The 22,529-nt window shown below is 48.8% G+C and overlaps 1 protein-coding gene across 13 annotated transcripts in view; it reads left to right on the top strand.

Moving 5' to 3' along the window:
• TACC2 (transforming acidic coiled-coil containing protein 2) overlaps positions 1–22,529 on the top strand; it is a 264,177-nt gene that overhangs the window by 204,508 nt on the left and 37,140 nt on the right. For 12 of the 13 annotated variants that reach the window (XM_049855746.1, XM_049855751.1, XM_049855752.1 and 9 more), the window contains 4 exons: positions 5,357–5,493; positions 11,165–12,476; positions 16,183–16,243; positions 17,448–17,649. In XM_049855746.1, the coding sequence (XP_049711703.1) occupies positions 5,357–5,493; positions 11,165–12,476; positions 16,183–16,243; positions 17,448–17,649 (1,712 nt within the window). Of the gene's footprint in view, positions 1–2,616; positions 3,489–5,356; positions 5,494–11,164; positions 12,477–16,182; positions 16,244–17,447; positions 17,650–22,529 lie in introns of those variants that run through there. The other variant, XM_049855755.1, reaches the window with a different exon arrangement.

Genomic DNA, 22,529 nt, shown 5'->3' on the forward strand with positions numbered 1-22,529 from the left:
CCAGCTTCCAAGTTGGAAGATTCTATGGTCTCAGAATTTCACTTGGAAATTTATTGGCTACCGTAGTGAATTATTATTCCAAACCCTTGAATTATCTCTAGTGAAACTTGAGCAAAATGTAGCCATCTAATATATACTGGAAAGCTACAGGTATAGGACATTTTTATTAAGAGATAACCTGTGTTTTATTTATATACACATACATATATGCACAATCCACACATGTATGTATGTGTGTTTGTATTATAGTACGTTGTATTATATTATATTCACAGACACATACATATTTGTATGTGGGTATTGATATTATACTATTTTGTTGTTACAGTTCAAAGAAGTAAAACATGAAGATATTTAAACCAAGCCAAAAATATAGGGAAATAGGTCCTTAGGGTCAATATTTTGTCAGTCATCTGGCTCTTGCTTTGGGGACAGTTTCTGTGTTCTTTTTTTTTTTTGTCGTTGGGAGTTTTTTTTAATTACCTTTTCAATCTATTCTCTTGTTATGGGTCTATTCAGATTTTCAACATTGTTTTGTGTTAGTTTGAGTAGGGAGTGTGTTTCTAGAAATTTGTCCATTTCCTCTAGGTTTTCAAATTTGTTGGAGTATACTTTTTCATAATACTCTGTTATGATCCTTTTTATTTCAGTTGGGTCTGTTGAAATGTCCCCCATTTCATTTCTTGTTTGGGTTATATGGGTCCTCTCTCGTTTTTCTTTTGTCAGTTTGGCCAGTGGCTTGTCGATTTTGTTGATCCTTTCAAAGAACCAACTTTTGGTTTTGTTGATTCTTTGTAATTGTTTTTCTATTCTCTATTTCATTTATTTCTGCTCTGATCTTTATTATATCCTTTCTTCTGGTGGCTCTGGGCTGCTTCTTCTGCCCTCTTTCTGTTTGTTCAAGCTGTGTAGCTAATGTTTTGATTTTGTCCCTTTCTGCTTTTTTGATGTGTGCACCCATTGCTATAAGTTGACCTCTGACCACTGCCTCTGCTGTGTCCCAAAGGCTTTGGTATGATGAAGTTTCTGTGTCCTGTTTGACACAGGATTTCATCTGCGGAGGGGCTGAATTCAGCATTGTGTGGGGCAGAGGTTTTCAAACTGCTCTGTGGGACTTGAAAGCGCTTTAAAGATTCTCCACACACTTGGGGCACTTGGTGGGTTCGGGTTCCAGTGGCTCACACAGTCTGTTGACACTTGGGGTTGCAAGTTTCCATCTGTCTTTCTGTATATACTACACTGTATGGTATTGGATACCACCAGCTTATTGCCGTGTGCTGACAGTTAACCTTCGGTTTTGTGCAATTACGTAGCCCTCTTGCCCTGTCTGCCTAGCTAGTTAAAGACTGTCCCACAACCACGTGACAAGCTGTTAAAAAACAGTCGCTGTATGTAACTCCTCATTTATATGTGCCAGGACTTTTCTTGATAATGTACAGGTATCAAGCTACAGCTGGCATCCCCCATCCCAAAGTCAAATCTTTAAGTTCATTCAAACAGCTTGATTATTCTGAATGATAGACTTTCTAATTAGAATATATTATAAATTGAGCTTATGATATAAATGAAATACTACTTGTATCTTTTCTGTGCATAGGAATTCCATGTAAGATTTTATTTGGAAAAAAGCTCTTGTTAAAAACGTTTGGGAGTCACTGGTGTACTGAAAAGGGCACAGACTTTAGAAATAGTACTACGTTTGAGTCCTGGTTTCCATCCGTTACTAGCCATGTGGCCTCTCTAAGCCATGGTTTTCTCATCTGTAAAATGAGCCTGCCCTCCACAGGCAGGATTCTTTTTTAAGATTATAGATCAATGTACAAGTGGGCCTCACACAGTGCCTGACATATAATTAAATGTTCCACACATGGTAGCTGTTATCATGTAGGTAGTTTGGTATTTCCACCATCTGTCAGTTTGTCGTACTCTGGTGGCTTGTGTGTTGCTGTGATGCTGGAAGGCTTGCCACCAGTAGTTCAAATACAAGCAGGGTCACCCGGGGTAGACAGGTTTCAGGAGAGCTTCCAGACTAAGACAGACTGGGACGAAAAGCCTGGCGATCTGCTTCCAAAAATTAGCCAGTGAACACCCTATGGATCACAACAGAATATTGTCCAATAGAGTGCTGGAAGTTGAGCCCCCTAGTGTGGAAGACACTCAGAACACACAGTGGCCACAACAATGGACTCGCTCATACCAATGACCATGAAGATGGCACCAGACTGGGCAATGTTTCAAGCTGTTATACGTGGGGTGGCTGTGAGGAGGAGCTAACTCAATGGCAACTAACAACAACAAAACAGCGTGGTATCTAGCCTTGCTTTTCATGCTGGGAGTTAAAAAAAGTCAGTATCTAGTGCCCGGTCATTAACGGCAATCTCTTTAAGCTATGGAAGTACACCTATTTTATTATTTATTTATTATTATATGCTGAGCATAGCATATGCATATCCTGGCAAATATATTTCTGTAATTTAGAGACATTTTAGCAAACTATAGCAGCACGTTATCTTTCTGATGCGTGTATGTATCAAATGAAATTGATTTCATTTTCTTTCATTTTGAAAGAAGCCTCAACGGAATAATTTCTTGTATTTTAGTTTCCTTTAGTAGGAAAAAAGACCGAACAGCCAATGGGAACGGTTTTTATGCACTGGAACTCTCAAATACTGCTTTATTTTTATGCACAGACTCTTTGTGGGTGGACTGCAGAAATTCCAGCTCTTGGAAATGCTTTTGAGCCCCTGGGAAACTGAATAGGGAAAAAAGAGCTAATTAAAAAAGCTGCCATCCACCTCCTCTAATTAACCTGCTCTCTGCTCCTGGGAGAGGGTGCGGGACTATGAAAACAAGGCAGGCAGGGCCGGAAGCGGATGCCATTCTGACGGTTCATGTGGCCCCTGGTGTTTTGACCCAGAAATAGTTGATAGTAAACAGGGGAGAAATCCCAGAGAGGCTTGCTGTGCCTCCTCTACCCATCCACTTCCTCTCAACACACGGGCGACGGTGAATGGTGGCCTCTTCTGAGCAGGTGTCCAGGCTGGGCAGCTGTGGCTGCAGAGACCTCATTGGAATTCAGCAGTTGAATCCAAGCGTATCCGGCCCTCCCTGTCGCTTGCTTTTGCTGTTGGGACAAAGCAGAGGCCCTTTGTGCTCCAAAGCCATGCATCACCAGGGCCCAGGGAAGCAGAAGACGGCTGAGGAGCTGTGGGGCGGCCTCAGGGACTCGGGACACCGGAGAGGCTCACAGCACCGTGGCCCGGTGATGCGGCAAACTTTTTTGTGACTTCTAAAGAGACCTGGATCCCGGAGATACCAGCAAGCGAATCTGGGTGGAATTCAGGGGACAGAGGCTGCACTTTAGTTGAGATGGCTTTTGGCTCCTGGCAGATGTGGTCCCCCGTGGAGTGGGCCCGGTGGGTGTGGACAGCCGTGACCAGCAGTGGTGACTCCACTCTCCTAGTCCTTCAAGAAAGCTCTGGAAAGAGGCAAGTTGGCTCTGCGAGTCCCTTGAACATTATTGCTGATGTGTGCAGGGCTCAGGGGGTGAGGGGACTGCATTCTCAGGGCAGGACCCAGGGCCCACCCACTGATCAAAACCCTCCTTCTTTGATGTTCAGTGTGTAACCTCCTTGTGTTTTTCATGCCGGTAAACAGATTCTGCAAAACTTCTGGTCCCTACATCTGTTGTTGTCAAAGTGTGGATCTTAAATTCTCCCCATAGACAAAAGCTTAGTCCTTTAATATTGATGTGTGTTTGTAAAAAGTCAGTATGTCCCGTGTTGTTTTGGCAGGAATTAGGAATGTACTCAAGAAGTGTAATACTGCCCGGGCTTTAGAAGCAGCTCCGGTGTTTCTCCTCATCTCTTGGCGGGCTTTGTATCTATTCAGAGGGACCAGCGTCCTTGTGGGGGGGATGGTCTTGGGTACTGATGAAGCGAGTTGCCAACAGATGAAATTGTAGGAGCATCGGTATAGATTTTCTGGAAGGGGAAGTCATTAGATGGCTCTTTATTTCGGGTTCTGGCTGACTGTGAGGGATTGGTCTGGTTCCTGTGGTCTCTGCTGATGGGGCTTTAGAAGATGGTGACCTCGGCGGAGGTTCCCACTCCTTTGAGCCTTGTGGGGGCTGTGGGGCTCAGTGACACTGGGGCCTTTGCCCATCACGTTCATTTCCCTGCTGGAACCATTCATGTGATCAGTACTCACAAGTATCCACCCTCTTGATCATTAATGGGCTCTTTGAACTATTGAGATGGGAATCAGCCCAGGCTGCTGTGCCTCCTCTGGCCATCCTCAGACCCCTGGGAATATGAGCAAACTTGGGGGGCACTGGTGAGGAGCTCAGCAGCCGGATGGAAGCAGGACTTGCTTAGCTGCCTGATTCCTTCTGGCTTAAAGTCGAGTCTCCGATAGAAGCAGGCGATGGGGAGGGCTGCTTGCCATCAGCTCTGGGATTCTTTAGCCCCTCGGCTTGAGTTTGATCAAGTAGCCTCCCATGGGGCTGAGTGGAGCTGCCTCCGGTGGGTTTTTGGCCCGGTTCCTTGAAAGCAGGCTTCCCCGCAAACCAGTAAGGCCATCTCCACACTGCTGGGCTTGGCAGGCTGCTTGTGTCTGTGGTCTGGCCCATTCTGGGGCTGGCGGACTGGGCGACTGGCTGGCTTTTGTGTTTATCCATTCATTAGCAGTTGTTCATTCAACAGGTATTGATTCACTGCACGCATTTTAGGCTCTGGGATGCTGGGGTGAGCAAGGCTGGCTGATCTCCTGGCACTTTGAGTTCAGTAGAGGAGAAGGATAGTGAACACAGTGAAAAGTGAAGCGTCCATAATAACAAGTTATGGAAGGCTGTGTGGGAAGGGCAGCGGGGAAAATGATGGGGTGGGAGGGGAAGGCCCAAAGGAGAGCTCGTGTCATGGACTGTGAGGGGATCAGTCCTGTTGGTGTATTGGGTCCCCGGCATTGAAGTGGTCCCTGTAACTCGCTAAATGGCTCTCTGTCTGCTTGACTATGTCGGCACCCAATAGCCTGTGCCAGAGTTCACCAAAAGATTCCACTGGGCTTGTTTTGGCTGCTAAGGTGAGACACATGTCTTTCGAGCAGAGCTGAGTTCAAAGTAGGTATCATTTGGGCACAGTCAAAACTGGTGTTACTGAGGCTCAGTCCTGGGAATCATGCTACCAAATGACTCTCCCCGTATCTGTCCTGGAACTGTTTGCCTGAGCAGTGAGCTGGATTCCCCAGTCCCGGGGGTCAGAAGCTGCGTGATACTCAGCAGGATGGGCCCCGTGGCCCCTCTGAGCAAACAGGCTCTGGGCCCTTTCTAACCTTGGCTCTCTCCTTCTCTCTCTGTCAGGAGTTCTGACTCTGAAGAAGCATTCGAGACCCCGGAGTCGACGACCCCTGTCAAAGCTCCCCCGGCCCCACCTTCACCTCCCCCTGAAGTCATCCCGGAATCAGGGGTCAGCACCCAGCCACTCCCAGAAGAACCAGGTAACCAAGTGTTGGGAGTTCCCTGGGGGAGGCCCTGGGTGCAGCCTTGTGGTGTGAGCCCAGGGGGAGTTCCAGAGAGTCCTCCTGGGGCGTGCCTGGAGGAGGACAGCTACCCAGCCAAATAAATCCCCTGCCCATTTCTAGGGAATGCTTGCCATTTCTCTTCTTTTCTTTGGTCTTGCTTTCTTCCTTCTGCCTGACTTCCTCTTCAACAAAGCAAAGCAGAGTCTCTACTGTTGCACGCGCACACACACACACATGCAAACACACACAGCACCCACCTCTTTCTGGGTGGGGATTTCTAAACCATGACTGTATCTAGAGGACCCAGGGAGGGGCTGGAGATGTTAATTACCACTGCGTCACAGTCCCTGGGAACCTTCGATTACATGGGTTGGAGTCATTGAAAAAGGACTTTACACTTCTCCTCCTTTAAAAACTACAGTGAGCATAAATTTATGAGGCTTATACAATAAGCTTGGAGCTGTGTCTGCTTAAAGCCCCTGGGCTGTACAAAGATCTGTGTATTGTCATTGTTAGCAGACTGCCTTCTCGAAGCAGTCTTTTCTGGTCCAGCTACAGACTAGCTTGGGGCATCGCAGCAGCATGAGGAGGAAGGAGGTGGTGTTTTTGTAGATGGCTAGAGGATTTTTTTTTTTTTTTTTAGAGAGATAGGGACGGTCCATGCTGAGAACCTCGGGGAGGAAGGGCAAGAGAGGAAGCTCCATTGTAAAGTACCCTGCGTTGCTAAAGGTGCTGAAAGAACTTCATGGGTAATCAGCAAGACCTTTGGCTATGAATACAGACTGGTTTTTCCTTCTGGAAATCTACTTTTGCATAACCGTTTGTCACCATGCCGTGGGCCCTCCCAGCATGTTTGTGCTCCGTGGGATGGGAGGATTGTGAGATGCCGGGTCTTCACCTTGGATCTGCCCCTTGTTCCTGGGTGGGGCGTGCGGGAGGGAAGGAGATTCAGCTTATCTGAGCCCAGTTCTCTGACCCTTAAAACTAAGAGGCTGGCCTACGAATCTCTGAAGTCTCTTGTGCCCCGGCCTTCCATGGCAGTGTGAATGGAATCCTTGGCTGTCCTTATAGTGGTCATGTTGTTAGAACTCCTGGATGGGCTGGGGCACCTCCAAGCCGCGAGCCAAGGGCTCTTCATAGCCCGAGCGGGGATAGAGGCGGCATGGTGTCCTGAGGGCACGTGCAGGACTTGAGGGGCCACGGCTTCCATCTCCAGGCCCTGCTGTGCCCTGGGGTACATGCTTTCACATGGCACCTCACTTCAGCCCTGCAAGAATGTCCGTGGTACAGATGAGCCCCCAAGGCTCAGAAGGACAAATTATCAGCCCGGGATTGCAAAGCACATTGAGGGTTGAGGCCACCACAAATGCCTGGGCTCTCCTTGGCTGGGCTGCCCCCTCTATCAACTGTGAATGTCACATGAGCCACAGGTCAAGGGAGAGGCCAGGCCATATTGCCAGGAAGTAGCACCCAGCGTTGGATGACCTGGGATCTATCGGTGTGTGGCTTCAATGCATTCCATCACAACTACACTTCCCACGGCCCTTCCTCTGCCCCGTGCTGCCCTCGCTGTCTGCCCAGAGATGAGCCAAGCCTTTCTGTTGAATTGGGGCTGCTGCTTGTATGCACACTGGCCAGGGCTAGCTGCATCGTAACTGCCCAGGGCCTGAAGCTGGAGAAGGATAGCTGCTGGGCTTATGGCTACTCCCCCAGGTATTCCCCTCTGGGCAGGAGACACTTGGCAAAGCCTGGACATATGTGTGGTTGTCACAACTGGGAAGTTGGAGTTACCGCTGGAATCTAGCAGGTAGAGACAAGGGATGCCACTAAACATCCTTCAGTGGACAGGACAGCCCCCTACAACAAAGAACCCACTATCCCAAAATGTCCACAGTGCTGAGGTTAAGAAACCCTGCCGTAAGATTGGGTTTCCTGGTCCATAATGATTTAATTAGGGAGTGTCAGTTCTAAACAGGAAAGCTGAGTTAAGCAGGCAGGGAGCTTTCTCTTCTAGGGACAACAAGCAGCAGATGGTCAAGCTGCATATCTGCTGATTGTTGCGTGATTCAGGGAGAACCACTGATATTTGAAGGGCTTCTGACGGCTTCTTTCCTCAGGATGTTGAGATGCATGTGGCGGCTTGAGAGAAAAGCGTGAAATTAGTTGGGGTCCTTGTTTCAGAAATGAAGGAGTCAGTGAGCTGGAGGCTCAATCTTCTTCCTCCAGGGCCCCTTGGAAAGCCCCTGGTCCTCATCAGTGTCCTTGGTCCCCTGTGCCCTTTGTACCCTGTGTCCAGGGATAATTACAAGGCAGGAAGACAAGGTCCCTGCTTCTAGAAGAAGGGGGTGTCTAATGGTGCCAGGTCCTGGAGGAACCAGGAGGAGGTGATTTTAGAAAGAAGTGGGGGTGGGTGCAGCTCTTCTTTTGAGATGGGAAGGAAGCAGGAGTGTTTGGGAGACAGTGGAGAAGTCACTGGGGAAGGAAGCAGAGCCGAGAGGCTTTGGACAGATGCTCCATCTTGTAGGGTGTCTGATCCAAGTTGGGGCTGCGTGGCATTGGGTGGGAATAGAGGCAAAGGTTTGAAACCATGACTGGCTAATGGAAGTATTTCCAGATCATGCTCTCAACTCGAGGCATTTATTGAGCCCGCACGAGAAAGTGTAACAGGCTGAGGGGGAAGCAAAGATAAATACGACGCGTGCCTGAACTCAAGCGGCTTGAAGTCTCCTTGTGTTATCATCTCCCAGATCAGCAGTTCTTCAGCTGAGGCACTCCACAAAACATGCCACGAGACCGGTTTGCTTGGTGAGCAGTGTTTCGTAAGCGTGGCAAAAGATACTGACCACCAAGAGGTTCATGCTCCCATTGCCGTCGAGGCAATCCCAACTCACAGCGACACTGGAGGACAGAGTAGAACTGCTCCATAGGGCTTCCAAGGCTGTAAATCTTTGTGGAAGCAGACTGCCACATCTTTCTCCCATGGGGCGGCTGGTAGGCTTGAACTGCCGACCTTTTGGTCAGCAGCTGAGTGTTTAACCACTGCGCCACCAGGGCTCCTAGGTTCACACTAGTGTCAGTTGCTCTGGGAAATTTTGCAATATGAAACCAGCTTAGATTTAAGTATTTCCCAAACCCTTCTTATTTGCTGAGACAGGGCATGGGGTGCCAGGTTTGGCCAATAAAATACAGACAGTGGTGGTCGTTGCACAGCGTGACAAACATAGGTAATGTCACTGAACTGTACATGCAAAAAACATTGAAAAGGCAAATGTCTTGTTTTATATATATATATATATATATACACTAACCACAATTAAAAACAAAAACACAGGCACCCAGTTAAATGTGAATTTCAGATAAACAGTGAATGTTCGCAACATAAAATACCCAACCCGTTGCCATCGAGTCGATTCCAACTCATAGCGACCCTATGGGACAGAGTAGAGCTGCCCCATAAGGTTTCCAAGGCTGTAATCTTTACAGAAGCAGACTGCCACATCTTTCTCCTGCAGAGCAGCTGGTTGGTTCAAACCACCAACCTTTTGGTTAACAGCCGAGTGCTTAACCACTGTGCCACCAGGGTTCCTAATTGTGACATGGGACACACTTAGACCATTCACTGATCTGAAATTCAAATTTAACTAGGCTCCCTGTATTTACCTGGCAGCCGTGCTGGGTGGGGCAGGGTATAACACCTGTCAGTGACACATACTTGGGGAGAGCTGTCCCAAGTCGTATGTGTTCCAGCTTCTTTTATCCCATGTTCTGCACTCTTCCAGTTTCTAGCCCTACAAGCCAGTTTACAGCAGTTGGCTTCTTTGTCTAGGGACGTGTCTTCAGTTTTCTGGAGAATTACTTCGCTGGCATCCTTGGCTGCCCAGAGCAGCTGTGAACCCAGAAATGCATGAGAGGAACCACCTGGTGTACGCAGAGCCCCAAGTAACCAAGCCAAAGCTGGCGGGGGAAGGTTCCTTGTGGAGCAGTGGGGTCAGGAGATTATTGGGCATCATTTGGCCAACATTTGGAGTAGCATATTGGAAAATAAGGAGCAACCTTCTTGGCTGACCATGGCTGAGGAGGTAGGGAGGCTGGGAGGAGGAGGCAGAAAGAGCCCCAAGTAACCAAGCCAAAGCTGGGGGGAAGGCTCCTCATGGAGCAGTGAGGTAAGGAGGTCATGGGGCATCATTTGGCCAACATTTGGAGCAGCATATTGGAAAATAAGGAGCAACCTTCTTGGCTGACCGTAGCTGAGGAGGTAGGGAGGCTGGGATGAGGAGGCAGAAAGAGCAACAAGAACAGACAGAGAGGAATGGCCAAGAGCAGAACCATGGCAGGCAGGATGGGAGGGAGCGATTACAGGTGATGACTGGAGCAGAGGTGGGGACGAGACACATGGAGGTAGCCATCTGGGGGCATTCAGCCCTCCTGCCGCAGCGGCACTGGGGGCCTTCACATTAAGACTTCCCTTTGTTCCTCGATGTCTGAGTCCTCAAGAACAAGTTGGATGATGACTCATTGCTGTCAAGTTGATTCCAACTCACAGCGACCCTATAGGACAGTGTACAACTGCCCCATAGAGTTTCCAAGGAGTACTTGTTGGATTCGAAATGCCGTCCTTTTGGTTAGCAGCCTGAGCTCTAAACCACTGCGCCATCAGGGCTCCCTGATGATAACGGTAAACCAAAAAACCCAACTCCCTTGCCACTGAGTGGATTCTGACTGATGGTGACCCCATGTGTTACAGGGTGCTCCATAGGGTTTTGTTGGCTGTAATCTCGGAGCAATTCGCCAGGCCTTTCTTCTGCAGAGCCACTGGGTGGGTTTGAACTGCCAGCCCTTTGATTAGCAGCTGATTGCAAACCACTGGCACCACCTAGGGACCTTGGTGATGGTACCTAAAATTTACTGAGGGCTTACTGTGGGTCAGGCACCTCCTTGTGTTATTACTTTGTCTTCTTATCCTGCTCTTCTCCCTTGCCGTAGCCGCACTGGCCTCTTTGCTGCTCCTGGGACACAACAGGCGTGCTCCTGCCCCAGGACCTTTGCACTTGCTGGTTCTAGGATGATGTTTCTCCCTGGATAGCCTCCGGGCTCACACCATCATCCCCCCTTCTGGTCTTTGCTCAAACATCTCCTTGAGGCCTTGCCCAACTACCTTATTTTAAAATCTCTACTCTCCTGCCCCAGCTTTTTTCCCTCCGTAGCACTTCTCACCATCTGACAGTCTGTACGTTGTACTTATTTACTTCTTGACTGTCTTCCCCCTCAAGAATGTAACTTCCAAGAGGGCAAGGACTCTGTGAGTTTTGTTCATTGCTGAGTCCCCAGCACCTAGGACAGTGCTTGGCCCTGGTTATGGACCTGGTAAAGATTTGTTGAATGACTGAATGATCTGAGCTAGTCTTTACACAGCCTTATCGCTCCCATTTTGCAGATGACGGAACTGAGGGTAAACCTGTCCAGGGTCTAGAGCTAATAGTGAGAGGGACCAGGCTTGGTACCAAAGTTGAGTGTCCATTGGTGAGTGGGTTGGCCTGGGGGTCTAGTTTGTCACCTTCTGCCCTAGAGGGTGGCAGTCTGGCAGAAGATAAGAAATGCTGCAAAGTACCCGGGGTCCTTAGTGACTGCGTTGTCTGCTTTTCCTCAGGATGTGGCTCTGAGACAGTCCCCATCTCCGATGGCCCTCGCAGCGACCCAGTGGAAGGCCACCCTTTCCGTCCCCCATCACACTCCTTCTCCGCTGTCTTTGATGAAGACAAGCCAATCGCCAGCAGCGGCACGTACAACTTAGACTTTGACAACATCGAGCTGGTGGACAGTTTCCAGACCCTAGAGCCTCGCTGCTCAGACTCTAAGGATCAGGAATGCAGAGTGAGTGCGCGGAGGAAGTCCACAGACTCTGTCCCTGTCTCCAAGTCGACGTTGTCCCGCTCACTCAGCCTGCAAGCTGGTGACTTTGATGGTGCTTCCTGCTCAGGCAGTCCCGAGGCGGTGGCCCTGGCCCCAGATGCACACAGCACGGGCTCGAGCAGTGCTTCCAGTACCCTTAAACGAACTAAAAAAACCAGGCCGCCTTCCTTAAAAAAGAAACAGACCTCTAAGAAACCCACAGAACCCCCCCCAGTGAAAGAGACACAACAGGAGCCAGCTGAAGAGAGTCCTGCCCTCCGGGAGGAGAATTCAGCATCCGAGACAAACACAGAGCCAGCTGAGGCAGAAGGTTCTGGAACGGCCTTATTGGAGGAGACACCCCTAGAACCTACTGCTTTGCCCGAAGCTGCCTGCCCCTTGGACTCAGAACGTGCAGAGGGGGCCATCCCCCAAGTGTCTGGAGGCGGGAGAGTACAGAACTCACCCCCCGTTGGAAGGAAAACGTTGCCTCCTGCCACGGTCCCGGAGGCTGTGGAGGTGACCCCATCAGACAGTGGGGGACAAGAGGACTCCCCAGCCAGAGGGCTCTCAGTGAGGCTGGAGTTTGACTATTCTGAGGACAAGGGTAGTTGGGACAACGAGCAGGAAACCCCTCCTCCTACCAAAAAGACAGGCAAAAAGCCAGTTGCCAAAATGCCCCTAAGGAGGCCAAAGATGAAAAAAACACCTGAAAAACTGGACAATACTCCCGCCTCACCTACCAGGTCCCCTGCTGAGCCCAATGACATCCCCATTGCTAAAGGCACCTACACCTTTGATATTGACAAGTGGGATGACCCCAATTTTAACCCTTTTTCTTCCACCTCAAAAATGCAGGAGTCTCCCAAACTGCCCCAACAATCATACAACTTTGACCCAGACACCTGTGACGAGTCCATTGACCCCTTTAAGACATCCTCCAAGACCCCTAGCTCACCTTCTAAATCCCCAGCCTCCTTTGAGATCCCAGCCAGTGCCATGGATGCCAATGGAGTGGACGGGGATGGGCTCAACAAGCCCGCCAAGAAGAAGAAGACGCCCCTCAAGACGTAAGTTCAGGGGTGGAGTTGGTAAGGATCGGAGGCGGGTATGTGTTGGCTGTGATTCTTGGTCATGTGCCTGGATAAGCTTCGGCTGCCCTCACCTGTCCCCATTTGCTGTCATGCCCTGTATGTGGCCATTTCACTAGGCAGCCAGAGTAGCTGTCTTCCTCTCTCTGTGACAGTGGTGACATTTTCCATCAACATGCCCCTTTGTAGTCTAGAGTCCTTGATCTTTGGCCTTAGTGAGTCAGTGGTTCAAAGCTTTACTTTTGGCCAAAGACCTGACATTCAACTCCGGAGAAGTCTGGGAGATTCCGTAGAAAGAGAACAGTCCATTTAAGACCCGGTCAGCCTCCCTGTTGGTGACTTACTCCTTTCCCTCTGTGACACATGAATTGCTTTTGGGGGTGGCCCAGAACCCTGAGATAGTCCCTTTAAAATATTGTTAAATTTAATGTTATTTGCCTCTCCCTATTAAGGAGATGTTAGCCCAGGAGTCAAAGACACTAGGTTCCAGGGGACCCATGAGTGAGGGGCCTGGCCCAGACCCCTTCCTGCACCCCAACCAACCCATAAGAAACACCACTCTTTGGCTCCTCCCCCTTCCTAGTCATCTTTTGGAGACCAGAGTCCAAACCCCTGCAGGTTTAGAAGGGATCAACAGAACCTGAAGGAGGAAGCAATGCCACAGTCCCCAGGAAGAATCGTAGTCATAAATGCCCTGTTGCCCACAATCACTTGCTGGCCAGGTAGCTGCCCTTAAACGATACATGTGTCCATGCTTCCAGAGCCCATTCCAAGACCCCGCTTGAGCTTAGAGGGCTGCAGGTCCATTCTTAGGACTCCGGACCAAGCTTAGGGACCCCCTCCTTGCTCTCAAGCAAAAGATCCTCAGTAAGTTCACGAGGCCATGGAGACCAGTTTCCTGATAGTGAGCTGACAGGGCAGACCCCGGCTGCCCGAAGCATTTAACATTTAAGATGGATGGGCTCTTCCTTAGAAGGATGGCAGACTTTCGCCGCTGGCTGGTGCTGACAGGGAGGCAGTCCTGGCAAAAAATGTGGTTCCTCCTGTCCACAGACACCGTGGTTGTATCCTGTCCCCAACCACGTTTGCATTGGACCATTGAGCTAACAAAGGTCAGGGAGGCGAATCCACCTTGTGGTCCCACCTCAAGTGCAGGCAAGATTGTGGTTGGGAAGATCCTACACTGGGTGACAAAGCTCCTTGGGCACTGGTGCTTTGTGGGGTAATTGGAGCAGAGAGAGGAAGGCATTCTCAGACAGCTCCTTTCCCCAACCTGGGCTGTTGGCCACACTGCCCTACAGAATCCACAGTGGACAGCTGTTGTATCCTGACCCGTTAGTAACCAGTTGTCTGCAGATTTACCTTTTTTGTCAGTTCCTTCTGTCTGTCTCTCTTTTTCTTTGTCTTCTTGTCTTAGGATGGTTGAAGATGTGATGTCTGTGTGTTCTCTGTTGTAAGTAAATATTTAATGGAATCTGCCTCTTATGCCAAATGTGCTTTTTCCTGCCTTTTGTTTTCACTCACCAGCTTTTTATTTACTCTTCATGGCTGCTCCTTCCATGTTTCCATGGCAGGGCTGGGAGTTAAGGGGCATGAGCTTCATGGTAGCAGAGATGACTTTTCCATTCCATGGTGATTAGCATAAGTGAAACTGCTTGGCTGTGAAAACATGATTATCCAACATCTGTCTGCTTGTCAGGAATGCAACATTTTTTCCTTGCATCTTGGATGTCTTTATCTGAAACCCATATATATATATGTATATGTATACCCAGTGCTGTCGAGTCGATTCTGACTCATAGCGACCCTATAGGACAGAGTAGAACTGCCCCACAGAGTTTCCAAAGAGCACCTGGCAGATTCGAACTGCCGACCCTTTGGTTAGCAGCTGTAGCACTTAACCACTACCCCACCAGGGTTTCCCATATATGTGTATATATATATATATATATATATATATATATTTTTTTTTTAAACTGCTCATTCCATTCTTTTATTGTAAATTAGACTAGCAGGCGATTGCTTTCAATAGCACCATGGCTTCACATTAAAAGAACCATCCAGTCCAACCACAGCAACCACTGTGGCTTGTTGTTGCTAACATGTGAAGCAGGAATGGTTGGGCCGTTCCAAAGGGCGACCTTGGAATGCAGTCCTTTCCGCATGGAGCATGCTGCTGGAAGTGGAGCCCACCGCTGTTAGAGCCATCACCAGTCTGTTCTAAGCCTGCATCCTTGTCCCCAGAGCCAGGCTGTGTGTCAGCATGCCTCATTGCCACCTGTATGTTGCTCGAGGGCGTCGGTGGAGACAGAGCTCTTTGCCTTCCCTGGCCAAGAGGGGTCTGACCTTCTCTGCCCCCCCATCCTTACCCGGGAAGCTGGCCAGGTCCCAGGCATCCAGCAAGCCCCGGGTAGAGTTGAGTCTCTCTGGCTTGCTTCTGCCTAAGGAATTTTTTTTTTTTTTTTTTAGCATTTTGGAGACATTTAGCAACTATAAATGTACAGTTATATATTTATATGCATGAATAAATATATGCTTCAAGCTGTCATTTCACTGCTTTTATGGCCAATACCATAAATGCTGTAAACCACCATTTCTAGTATTTTTTTTCATGATTAAATGCCATTGTTGGAGCAGCTTATTGGAAAGACCACAAGGAAAGATTTGAGGGTCAAATTGCTCTGCCGTCCAGTTAATGTGTAAAGCAGGGAGGAGGGAGTAAGGTCTAAGGTAAGGGACTCCCCACCCACAAAGCCCTTGCTTGCTGGGGGTAGGACCGCACTGCAGAGGGACAGAGTCGGGGGCAGAGGCCAGTCTACACAGTGGAAGAGGCTTCCATTCTGACTGTGGAAATGACTCCCTGACTTGCCAGTGGATGTAACTGTGTATGCTGAAAGTTGTCCCTTCCTCCTGGGATCTGACACCCCTTCCTCCGTGACCCCTTTAGGCGGCTGATGCCACATCTCCTGTGTCTGCCTCCTCCCCCAATTATTTATAAGAAAGAGAAAGAAAGGGAGAGAGGAGTCCTGAAACTTGTCTGTTGACCCTGGTTAGGAAAAGACATTAAAAAATGACCTTGTCGCTGGCCTTGCCTTTGGTCAGAGTCCCACCTAGAAGCTTAGAGGTACAGGGATCTATGAAGCTCAAAGTTCCTACAAGTAAGACGGATTCTGTGAATTCCCCTAAGGACTTAGAACTTTCCATTTCCACAATGGCTCCCTCAGTGCAGTTCGTTAACTGCTGTGTCTGTTTCCCATCTGTAAATTGGATACTGCAAATTGGTGTCATGAACCTCCCCCAACTCTCACCACCCTTAACTTGAATTGGTTCAGACATTCCTTGGACGAATCCAGATAAATTAATCCACTCACCAAAATTTGCTTTTTAAAGTAAGAACATCTGGTTAAATTTAGCTTCATTTTCTGGGTCAGTACTCCAAAATGGCATCTCTTTAAAGGTTTCCAGCTTGATTCATCTTTCCCTTGGGGGCCAAAATAATATCTGTTAGCAAGTCAGACTTCCTCGTGGGCGCGGATGTCTTTCTGTTGGTGCTGAGATGGCGGTGACCAGGGGGTGGCCTGAGCCAGATGGGCCAGCGGCGGCCGTGGCTGCAGTCACCGCTGTATTGCTGTGGAGTTTTCTGTACCTCTGTTTGTTGTGTTTACATTTTCAATTTTGTTTCCAGTGACACATTTAGGGTGAAAAAGTCGCCAAAACGATCTCCTCTCTCTGATCCGCCCTCTCAGGTACCATGTTCCTTTGATCTTTATGATTTTATTGTGTGTTGGGGGAGAAATCTGAGGTTAACACTGTGCCTTGATCCCCACCAGCAAGCCAAGCTTTCCCTTCTGCTAAACACAGGCACATTTCAGACACCCTCTTCTTGGCTCCCCCAAGGGGTTTCCCTCTGCTTTTTCAGGACATTGTTCTGGTCCCTTCAGTTTGGGGAAGAACAGAGCGTGTCCCAAGAGTAGGAAGAAGGTCAGAAAAAATGCTAGTTAGATGTTACAGGAACTGTTCTCATCCATTCTGGCCAATTAATCTGCTGTGAATTTATATGACTATCAAGTTGAGAAAGTGTATTGACACAAATAAATGCATAGGGAGAAAATGAAAGAAAAAAAATGCATGCCCAGAGCTAGGGCTGAATGTGTGCAACCAAAATCCAAGTGGCAAGGTGGGACAACCCATCCCGTAAAGAAGTAGGAGCTGGGGCTCTTTTTTAATATATGGCCCCTGTCTCCTTCTTGCTAGTTTCCCTACCAAATGTATGCCATTTATTCTGCCCTGTTTACAGACCAAGGAAGGTCATCCACAAGCATGTATGCCGGCCATTCAGGGCTATTTGTGGGTCATAAAACAAGCAAACCCCCTTCCCCCACTCCAACGCAGTCCAGCCACAAAGCCCACCCAGCATAGCCTGGCCAGAGCAGGGGCTGCGGAAAGAGGAGCCACGTGCTAGGAGTAGGGGGCTTGAGTCCCAATCACTTCTGGGCTCCCACTCTTCCTCAGCTCCACACCCTCCTGGGGAAATGGAGGTAAGACCACCTTTCTTCACCTCCAAGGGCGGGTGGAAGACATCAGGTGATACTGAAGGTATTGACATGCAGGCCCTGAAGCACAGTGTAAGCAGAACGTAGCAGTGGTAGCAGTAAAAGGACCGCTTCCATATCTTTCTCAAAGTGAATGAGCAGGAATATCTCAAATATTCAAGATGCAAAATCCTGATTTTCTCTTATACCCATGATCACCTCAAAACAAACCATCAGAAATGGGAACCCATAGAGGTAAGACTGTTTCCTTGAGGGACCCTTGGGAGCAGAGGCCGAGAAGAAGATGAACAAATGTTGACTGGGACTTCTCCAGGCTAATGGTCCCTGAACTCTGGGGTGGGTGGGTTTCTGATGGGGAGACGAATGAAAGGAGAGACTGCTTCCCTTTTCCTTGCAGGAACCCACTCCAGCAGTGACCCCAGAAAGCCCACCGGTGATCTCAGCGGTGGTCCATGCAACCGATGAAGAAAAGCTGGCAGTCACCAGCCAGAAGTGGGCATGCATGACTGTGGACCTGGAAGCCGACAAGCAGGACTACCCACAGCCCTCGGACCTGTCCACTTTCGTCAACGAGTCCAAGTTCAGTTCACCCACAGAGGGTAAGCAACTCGGTGGCCAGCTGGGACCCCAGCCTGCCCTGGAGAACACTGTCCCTAGGAAGCAAAAGGCCAGGAGAGAAACTCCTAAACCAGGTAACTGTGCTAGTTTCCAGATAGACTGGAAACTAGCTAAGGTTGCCTTTTAGAACAACCTGAGACTTGAACCCAAGACCCTGCTAACAGCCCAGCACAGCACCCGCTAATGGCAGGTCTTGGTGACTCACTTGAGCTTTGCTTGTTCTTGTCTGTATGGCTTATGTCCCTTTGTAGTTTTGAAAAACACAACTCCAAGGGAACATCATTCAAGTCAGACTTTCTCACCCCTAGGTCAAGCTACCAGGGGGTCTCTTGGTGGTCCCATTGTCCATAGGCCTAAGAGAACAATCAGACAATGTGATTAGACATCCTGTCCAGCCCCAAACCAGAGGCTCACCCTAGACTTGGAAATGAGGGCCTGATTCCTTAGTCATGGGCTCCCGGCACCTTGGTTATTTCATTAATCTCTTCCTTCCTCTTATACTTATTCAGTTTCAGCTTTCTGTCTGGTTTGGAAATTTTACATATTTTAAGTCAGCTCAGCATGAGTAGGTGAGTTAAGATTTTAAAGAAATTATTCCACTAGATTTTTTGAATTTGTATATTGCCTTCCATACTTCCTTTCTTGTTTGGGAAGCTATTAGGAGAGCAGCTAGAGCCTTTCTTATGACAGGTTAATGCTTTTTCCCTCATTTGATGGTGCTCTGTGTTCCCATCCATGAAACACCTTCCTCCACTGACCTCCTCTGTGAAGCTTGTGGGTCCTATATTGAGCCAGTGCGGTGCAGCGAAATACTTAATATGGTCCTTCTAGCCATAGTGTTTATAATTCCCACCAAATGACTGGGTGGGGTATGCAAATGAGGTGCTTTGTAGTCCACCAAGGGGATTGGATATCTTCCTAATAATGTAAATAAGGTACATGGCACCGTTGTGGGGGGTGGGCCCACGCAAAGAAGGTGTATAGAACCCTAATGAGGGGATTGGTCAGTTTTCCATCCTGCTAAGCTTAAAAGAGCCAATCCCAGAGGTACCACCAAGAAGAAGAGACAGGAGCAGAGTGCATCGTTTGGACTCAGGATCCCTGTGGTGAGACCCTCCTAGACCCAGCAGCCAGAGAGAGAGAGAGCTGTAACACTGGAGATGGCAAGACGGTAAGAAGTGGCAGCAGAGGTGGAGAACCTGGAGAATGGCAGGAGACGGTGCAGTGGGCTTCCTGCCCATGGAGTGAGAAAGCTGAGCACCTTTGGGCAGGAGGCTTGCTGCAGAGTAGGGTGCCTCAGGGCACTTGATGGAGCTGACCCACAGAGCAGAGTGAGAGAGCTGAGTGCCTTCAGGTAGGAGGCTTCCTGGCAGAGTGGATTGCCTCTGGGCACTTATTAGTGGAGCTAAAGAGCTTTGTAACTCTTGCCCCAGCAGGGCAGAGGCCGGGCCAAGGAGCTGAGGGCCAGAGAGAGGCCTACCTGCCAGCACAGCTGAAAAGAGGCCATCCTGACAAAAAAACTGAATCCTGAGTCCTTCCTGATCCAGAACTGTAACCTATTACTTCCCTAATAAACTGGGTAACTGTGAATATGGTCGGTGAGTTCTGTGTGGCCCTTGCAACAATGTATCAAACCCAGCAGAGAAGTAGAGAGTGAGTGGGAGAGACAGGATGTCAGAATTCCTATGAAGATTGGAGTGTGGGGGCATGTCTGATGTCTGCCTCATAGCAGTCAGCCTTGGGCTGTTGACATTGATAATGGCCTTCGCTTTAGAAGTTAGAGGAGGTCAGCCACCCCCACCAGGCCAATTTTACGGTTGGTGTTAGGATCGTGGCAATGACTCCAGACTCAGGGAAGCATGGAACTTTGTAAGAGGAAGAATGAAGGGGCGTGGAAAGTGAAACTTTTGGTTCTTGGATGGTTACTTTGGTTGTTTCCTGTAGTGGCTGAAAGGAAAGTAAGAGATGTTCTGCTGTAGCTGAGGGGAGAAAAGCCACACCTGGCCTTTTGCCCCAGGCCAGTTAAACAAGTTGATCGATAGAGGGGCCAGGGTCTTCTGGTTCCACTTGCCAGAGGCCTTAGGCCGTGTGAACGTGAATGGCAAGATAGTCAATGTGTGGAGAAGAGAAGATGGGACTGGAATGTTTTAAAAAGGTCATGTGTTTATCTGAGTGTACTGTGGATATCGAATGTTTCTCCTACCTAGTCTTGTAAAACAGACCTCCATGATGATGGACGTGAAGATTGGGTATCATAAAGTGTATAGCTCAGCCTTCAGCCAATACTTGATTGAATATGCTAACAGGGGAACTAGGATGTGCCAGAAGGAAACACAGGCTGTTGGTTTGAATCCAGTAGCCCTGTGTGTAGAATATTGTGGGTTTAGGTAGAAAACCTTTGCTCTACCCAAAACCTCCTGAGTCAGGAAATTTGCATTTGAAAAGACATACAGACCTACCCAGCACTACTGGGAGGGGAAGGAATTTGCATTTGAAGAAAGGACCTGTAGAAAAAAAAAATTACTGTTTTGCTTTTTGAATTTTGAGCAAGTGGATTGCCTTTGGATGCATCCAGGCAGGAAAGTCAGTGCCCATCAGAAGATGCCCCTTCCAGGACTGGAAGTTAAAGGCAGCTGGCAAGCAGACAGCCTGGTATACTTGCTTGTGGTGACCACCTGCGTCCACTCCATGTGTGGAAGTGGGAGAGATGCAGCAATGAAGAAACGGGCTGAGTTTGGAAATTTTCCATTGGTACCCACTGGCTAGCCCACAGAGGCTAGGGATGAAAGAGAGAAATGGCTGGCTGGTCTGAAGTGCAGGAAAGTGTATGAACTCCCGAGCCTACAGTTGGTACCCATTGACCTAGCATGGATGGCTAGGGTTGAGCTGACCAAAACCTGATTGAATGAAGAAAAAGATGTTTGACACTGTGAACTGGTGTAGATTGCTGCAATTTGATGGCTTGCTCTGGAGTGGACCTTGCTTATGGATACAGATGCTAAAAGCTCTGACTGAAACAGAAGATTCTTCAAATCAAGGAACACACTTGTCTCCTCAGAGTACTGGTGTGATAGGGACGGGTAACTCAAACATTGACTGTCTAAAATGGAAGGAGATAAAGGCATGAAGTGGCTGGCTTACAAGCTTTCGTGAGTGTGCTTACACTCAAAATGCGGGGGACAAGGGAGGACCCCCACTGAATAGTTTCTTCTTTTCCTGATGGGTGTGGGGAAGAGATGGTGGGGGAAGAAGCTGATGGGATTATGATTTAGTTGTGAGTGTTGATTGTTAACAGGGTTAATTGTGATTGTAAACTGTGACTGTAGAGCCTGTAACTGTGAGAGAGTGGGCTAAGGGGGAGGCACTGCTGGACTCAAGTACAGTGGCCAAACGTAAAGTGCTGTAAAGGTTTTGCTATGTGATACCTCGTGAGGCTCAGAGCAAGGAAATAATCTTCTCTCAGATAAACTTCATCAGAGGCCAGAGAGGGTGAAGCCCAGACAACTTTTGGAGAACCTGACCAGATCAGATGGATACCTGCAGTAGACCTGAATCGCTGGTACCTGAGTAACCTCACCCTGAGGACTCTGCCCTACTGAAGGACTAGTTGTCAATGACTGTTTTGGACTCATAAAATGATTGGGAAGGGGAAGTTAATCCTTCAAGTATGAATGGTCCAATGGCTAGAGAGCCAGGGGGTGGCCTGCGATGCAGTGAATTAACTTAATATGGCCCTTCTAGCCATAGTTTTTGTAAACCCCACCAAATGAGTTGGTGGGACTAAGCAAATGAGGTGCTTATAGCCCACCAAGGAGATTGGATAGCTTGCTAATAATGTAAATAAGGTGTGTGGCACCATGTAGGGGTGGGACCATGCAAATAAGGTGTATGGAACCCAAACAAGGGGCTTTATCAGTTTTGCCATCCCGCTAGGCTTAAAAGAGAAGCCAATCCCAGAGCAGAGAGGAACCTGACTACCACGAAGAAGAGACGGGAGTGGAGCACGTCCTTTGGACCCAGGATCCTTGCACTGAGACCCTCCTAGATTCAGGATAGAGAGAGAGAGAGCTGGAACACCAAAGACAGCAAGACTGTGAGAACTAGCAGCAGAGAAGCAGTGGCAGTGGAACCAGGAGACCAGCAGGAGACGGTGTGGTGGGCTTACAGAGTGTGAAAGCTGAGCTCCTTCAGGCGGGAGGCTGGCTGGCAGAGTGAGGTGCCTCTGGGCACTCAACAGATCTGTACAGCGAGAGAGCTGAGTGCCTTCGGGCAGGCGGCATCCTGGTGGAGTGGGGTGCCTCCAGGCACTTATTACGATGCTAAAGAGCTTTGTAACACTTGCCCCAGCAGGACAGAGGCTGGGCCGAGAGGCTGAGGGCTAGAGAGAGGCCTGCCTGTGAGCACTGCTGAGAAGAGGCTGTCCTGATCAAACAACTGTATCCTGAGTTGTTCCCGATCCTGAATTGTAACCTGTTACTTCCCTAACAAGCCCCATAACTGTGAGCGTGGTCTGTGAGTCCTATGGCCATTGCAACAAATGATCGAACCCAGCAGAGAAGATGGTGTCAGAATTGGTAAAAAGGTTGGAGGGTGGAGGCATGTCTGATCTCAGCCTCACGGGAGTCAGCTGTGGGCTACTGATGCTGATAATGACTCTTCCCCTTTGTGAAGTTAGAGGAGGTTCAGATGCCCCGCCACGCCATTTCACAGCCATTCGTCCCAACACTCTGGGCTTTTATGATGATTTTAAATTTGCCTTCCCAAGATCTTGATTTATATGAATTTTTAAACTTCAGTAGAAATCAGTATGCGGAAGAGCATCCATGTAAGTCTTATCTCCACTTCCGCGCTCCTAATAAGG

Source organism: Elephas maximus, chromosome 16 (genome assembly GCF_024166365.1).
Source record: "Elephas maximus indicus isolate mEleMax1 chromosome 16, mEleMax1 primary haplotype, whole genome shotgun sequence".
In the NCBI taxonomy this organism is placed as follows: domain Eukaryota; kingdom Metazoa; phylum Chordata; class Mammalia; order Proboscidea; family Elephantidae; genus Elephas; species Elephas maximus.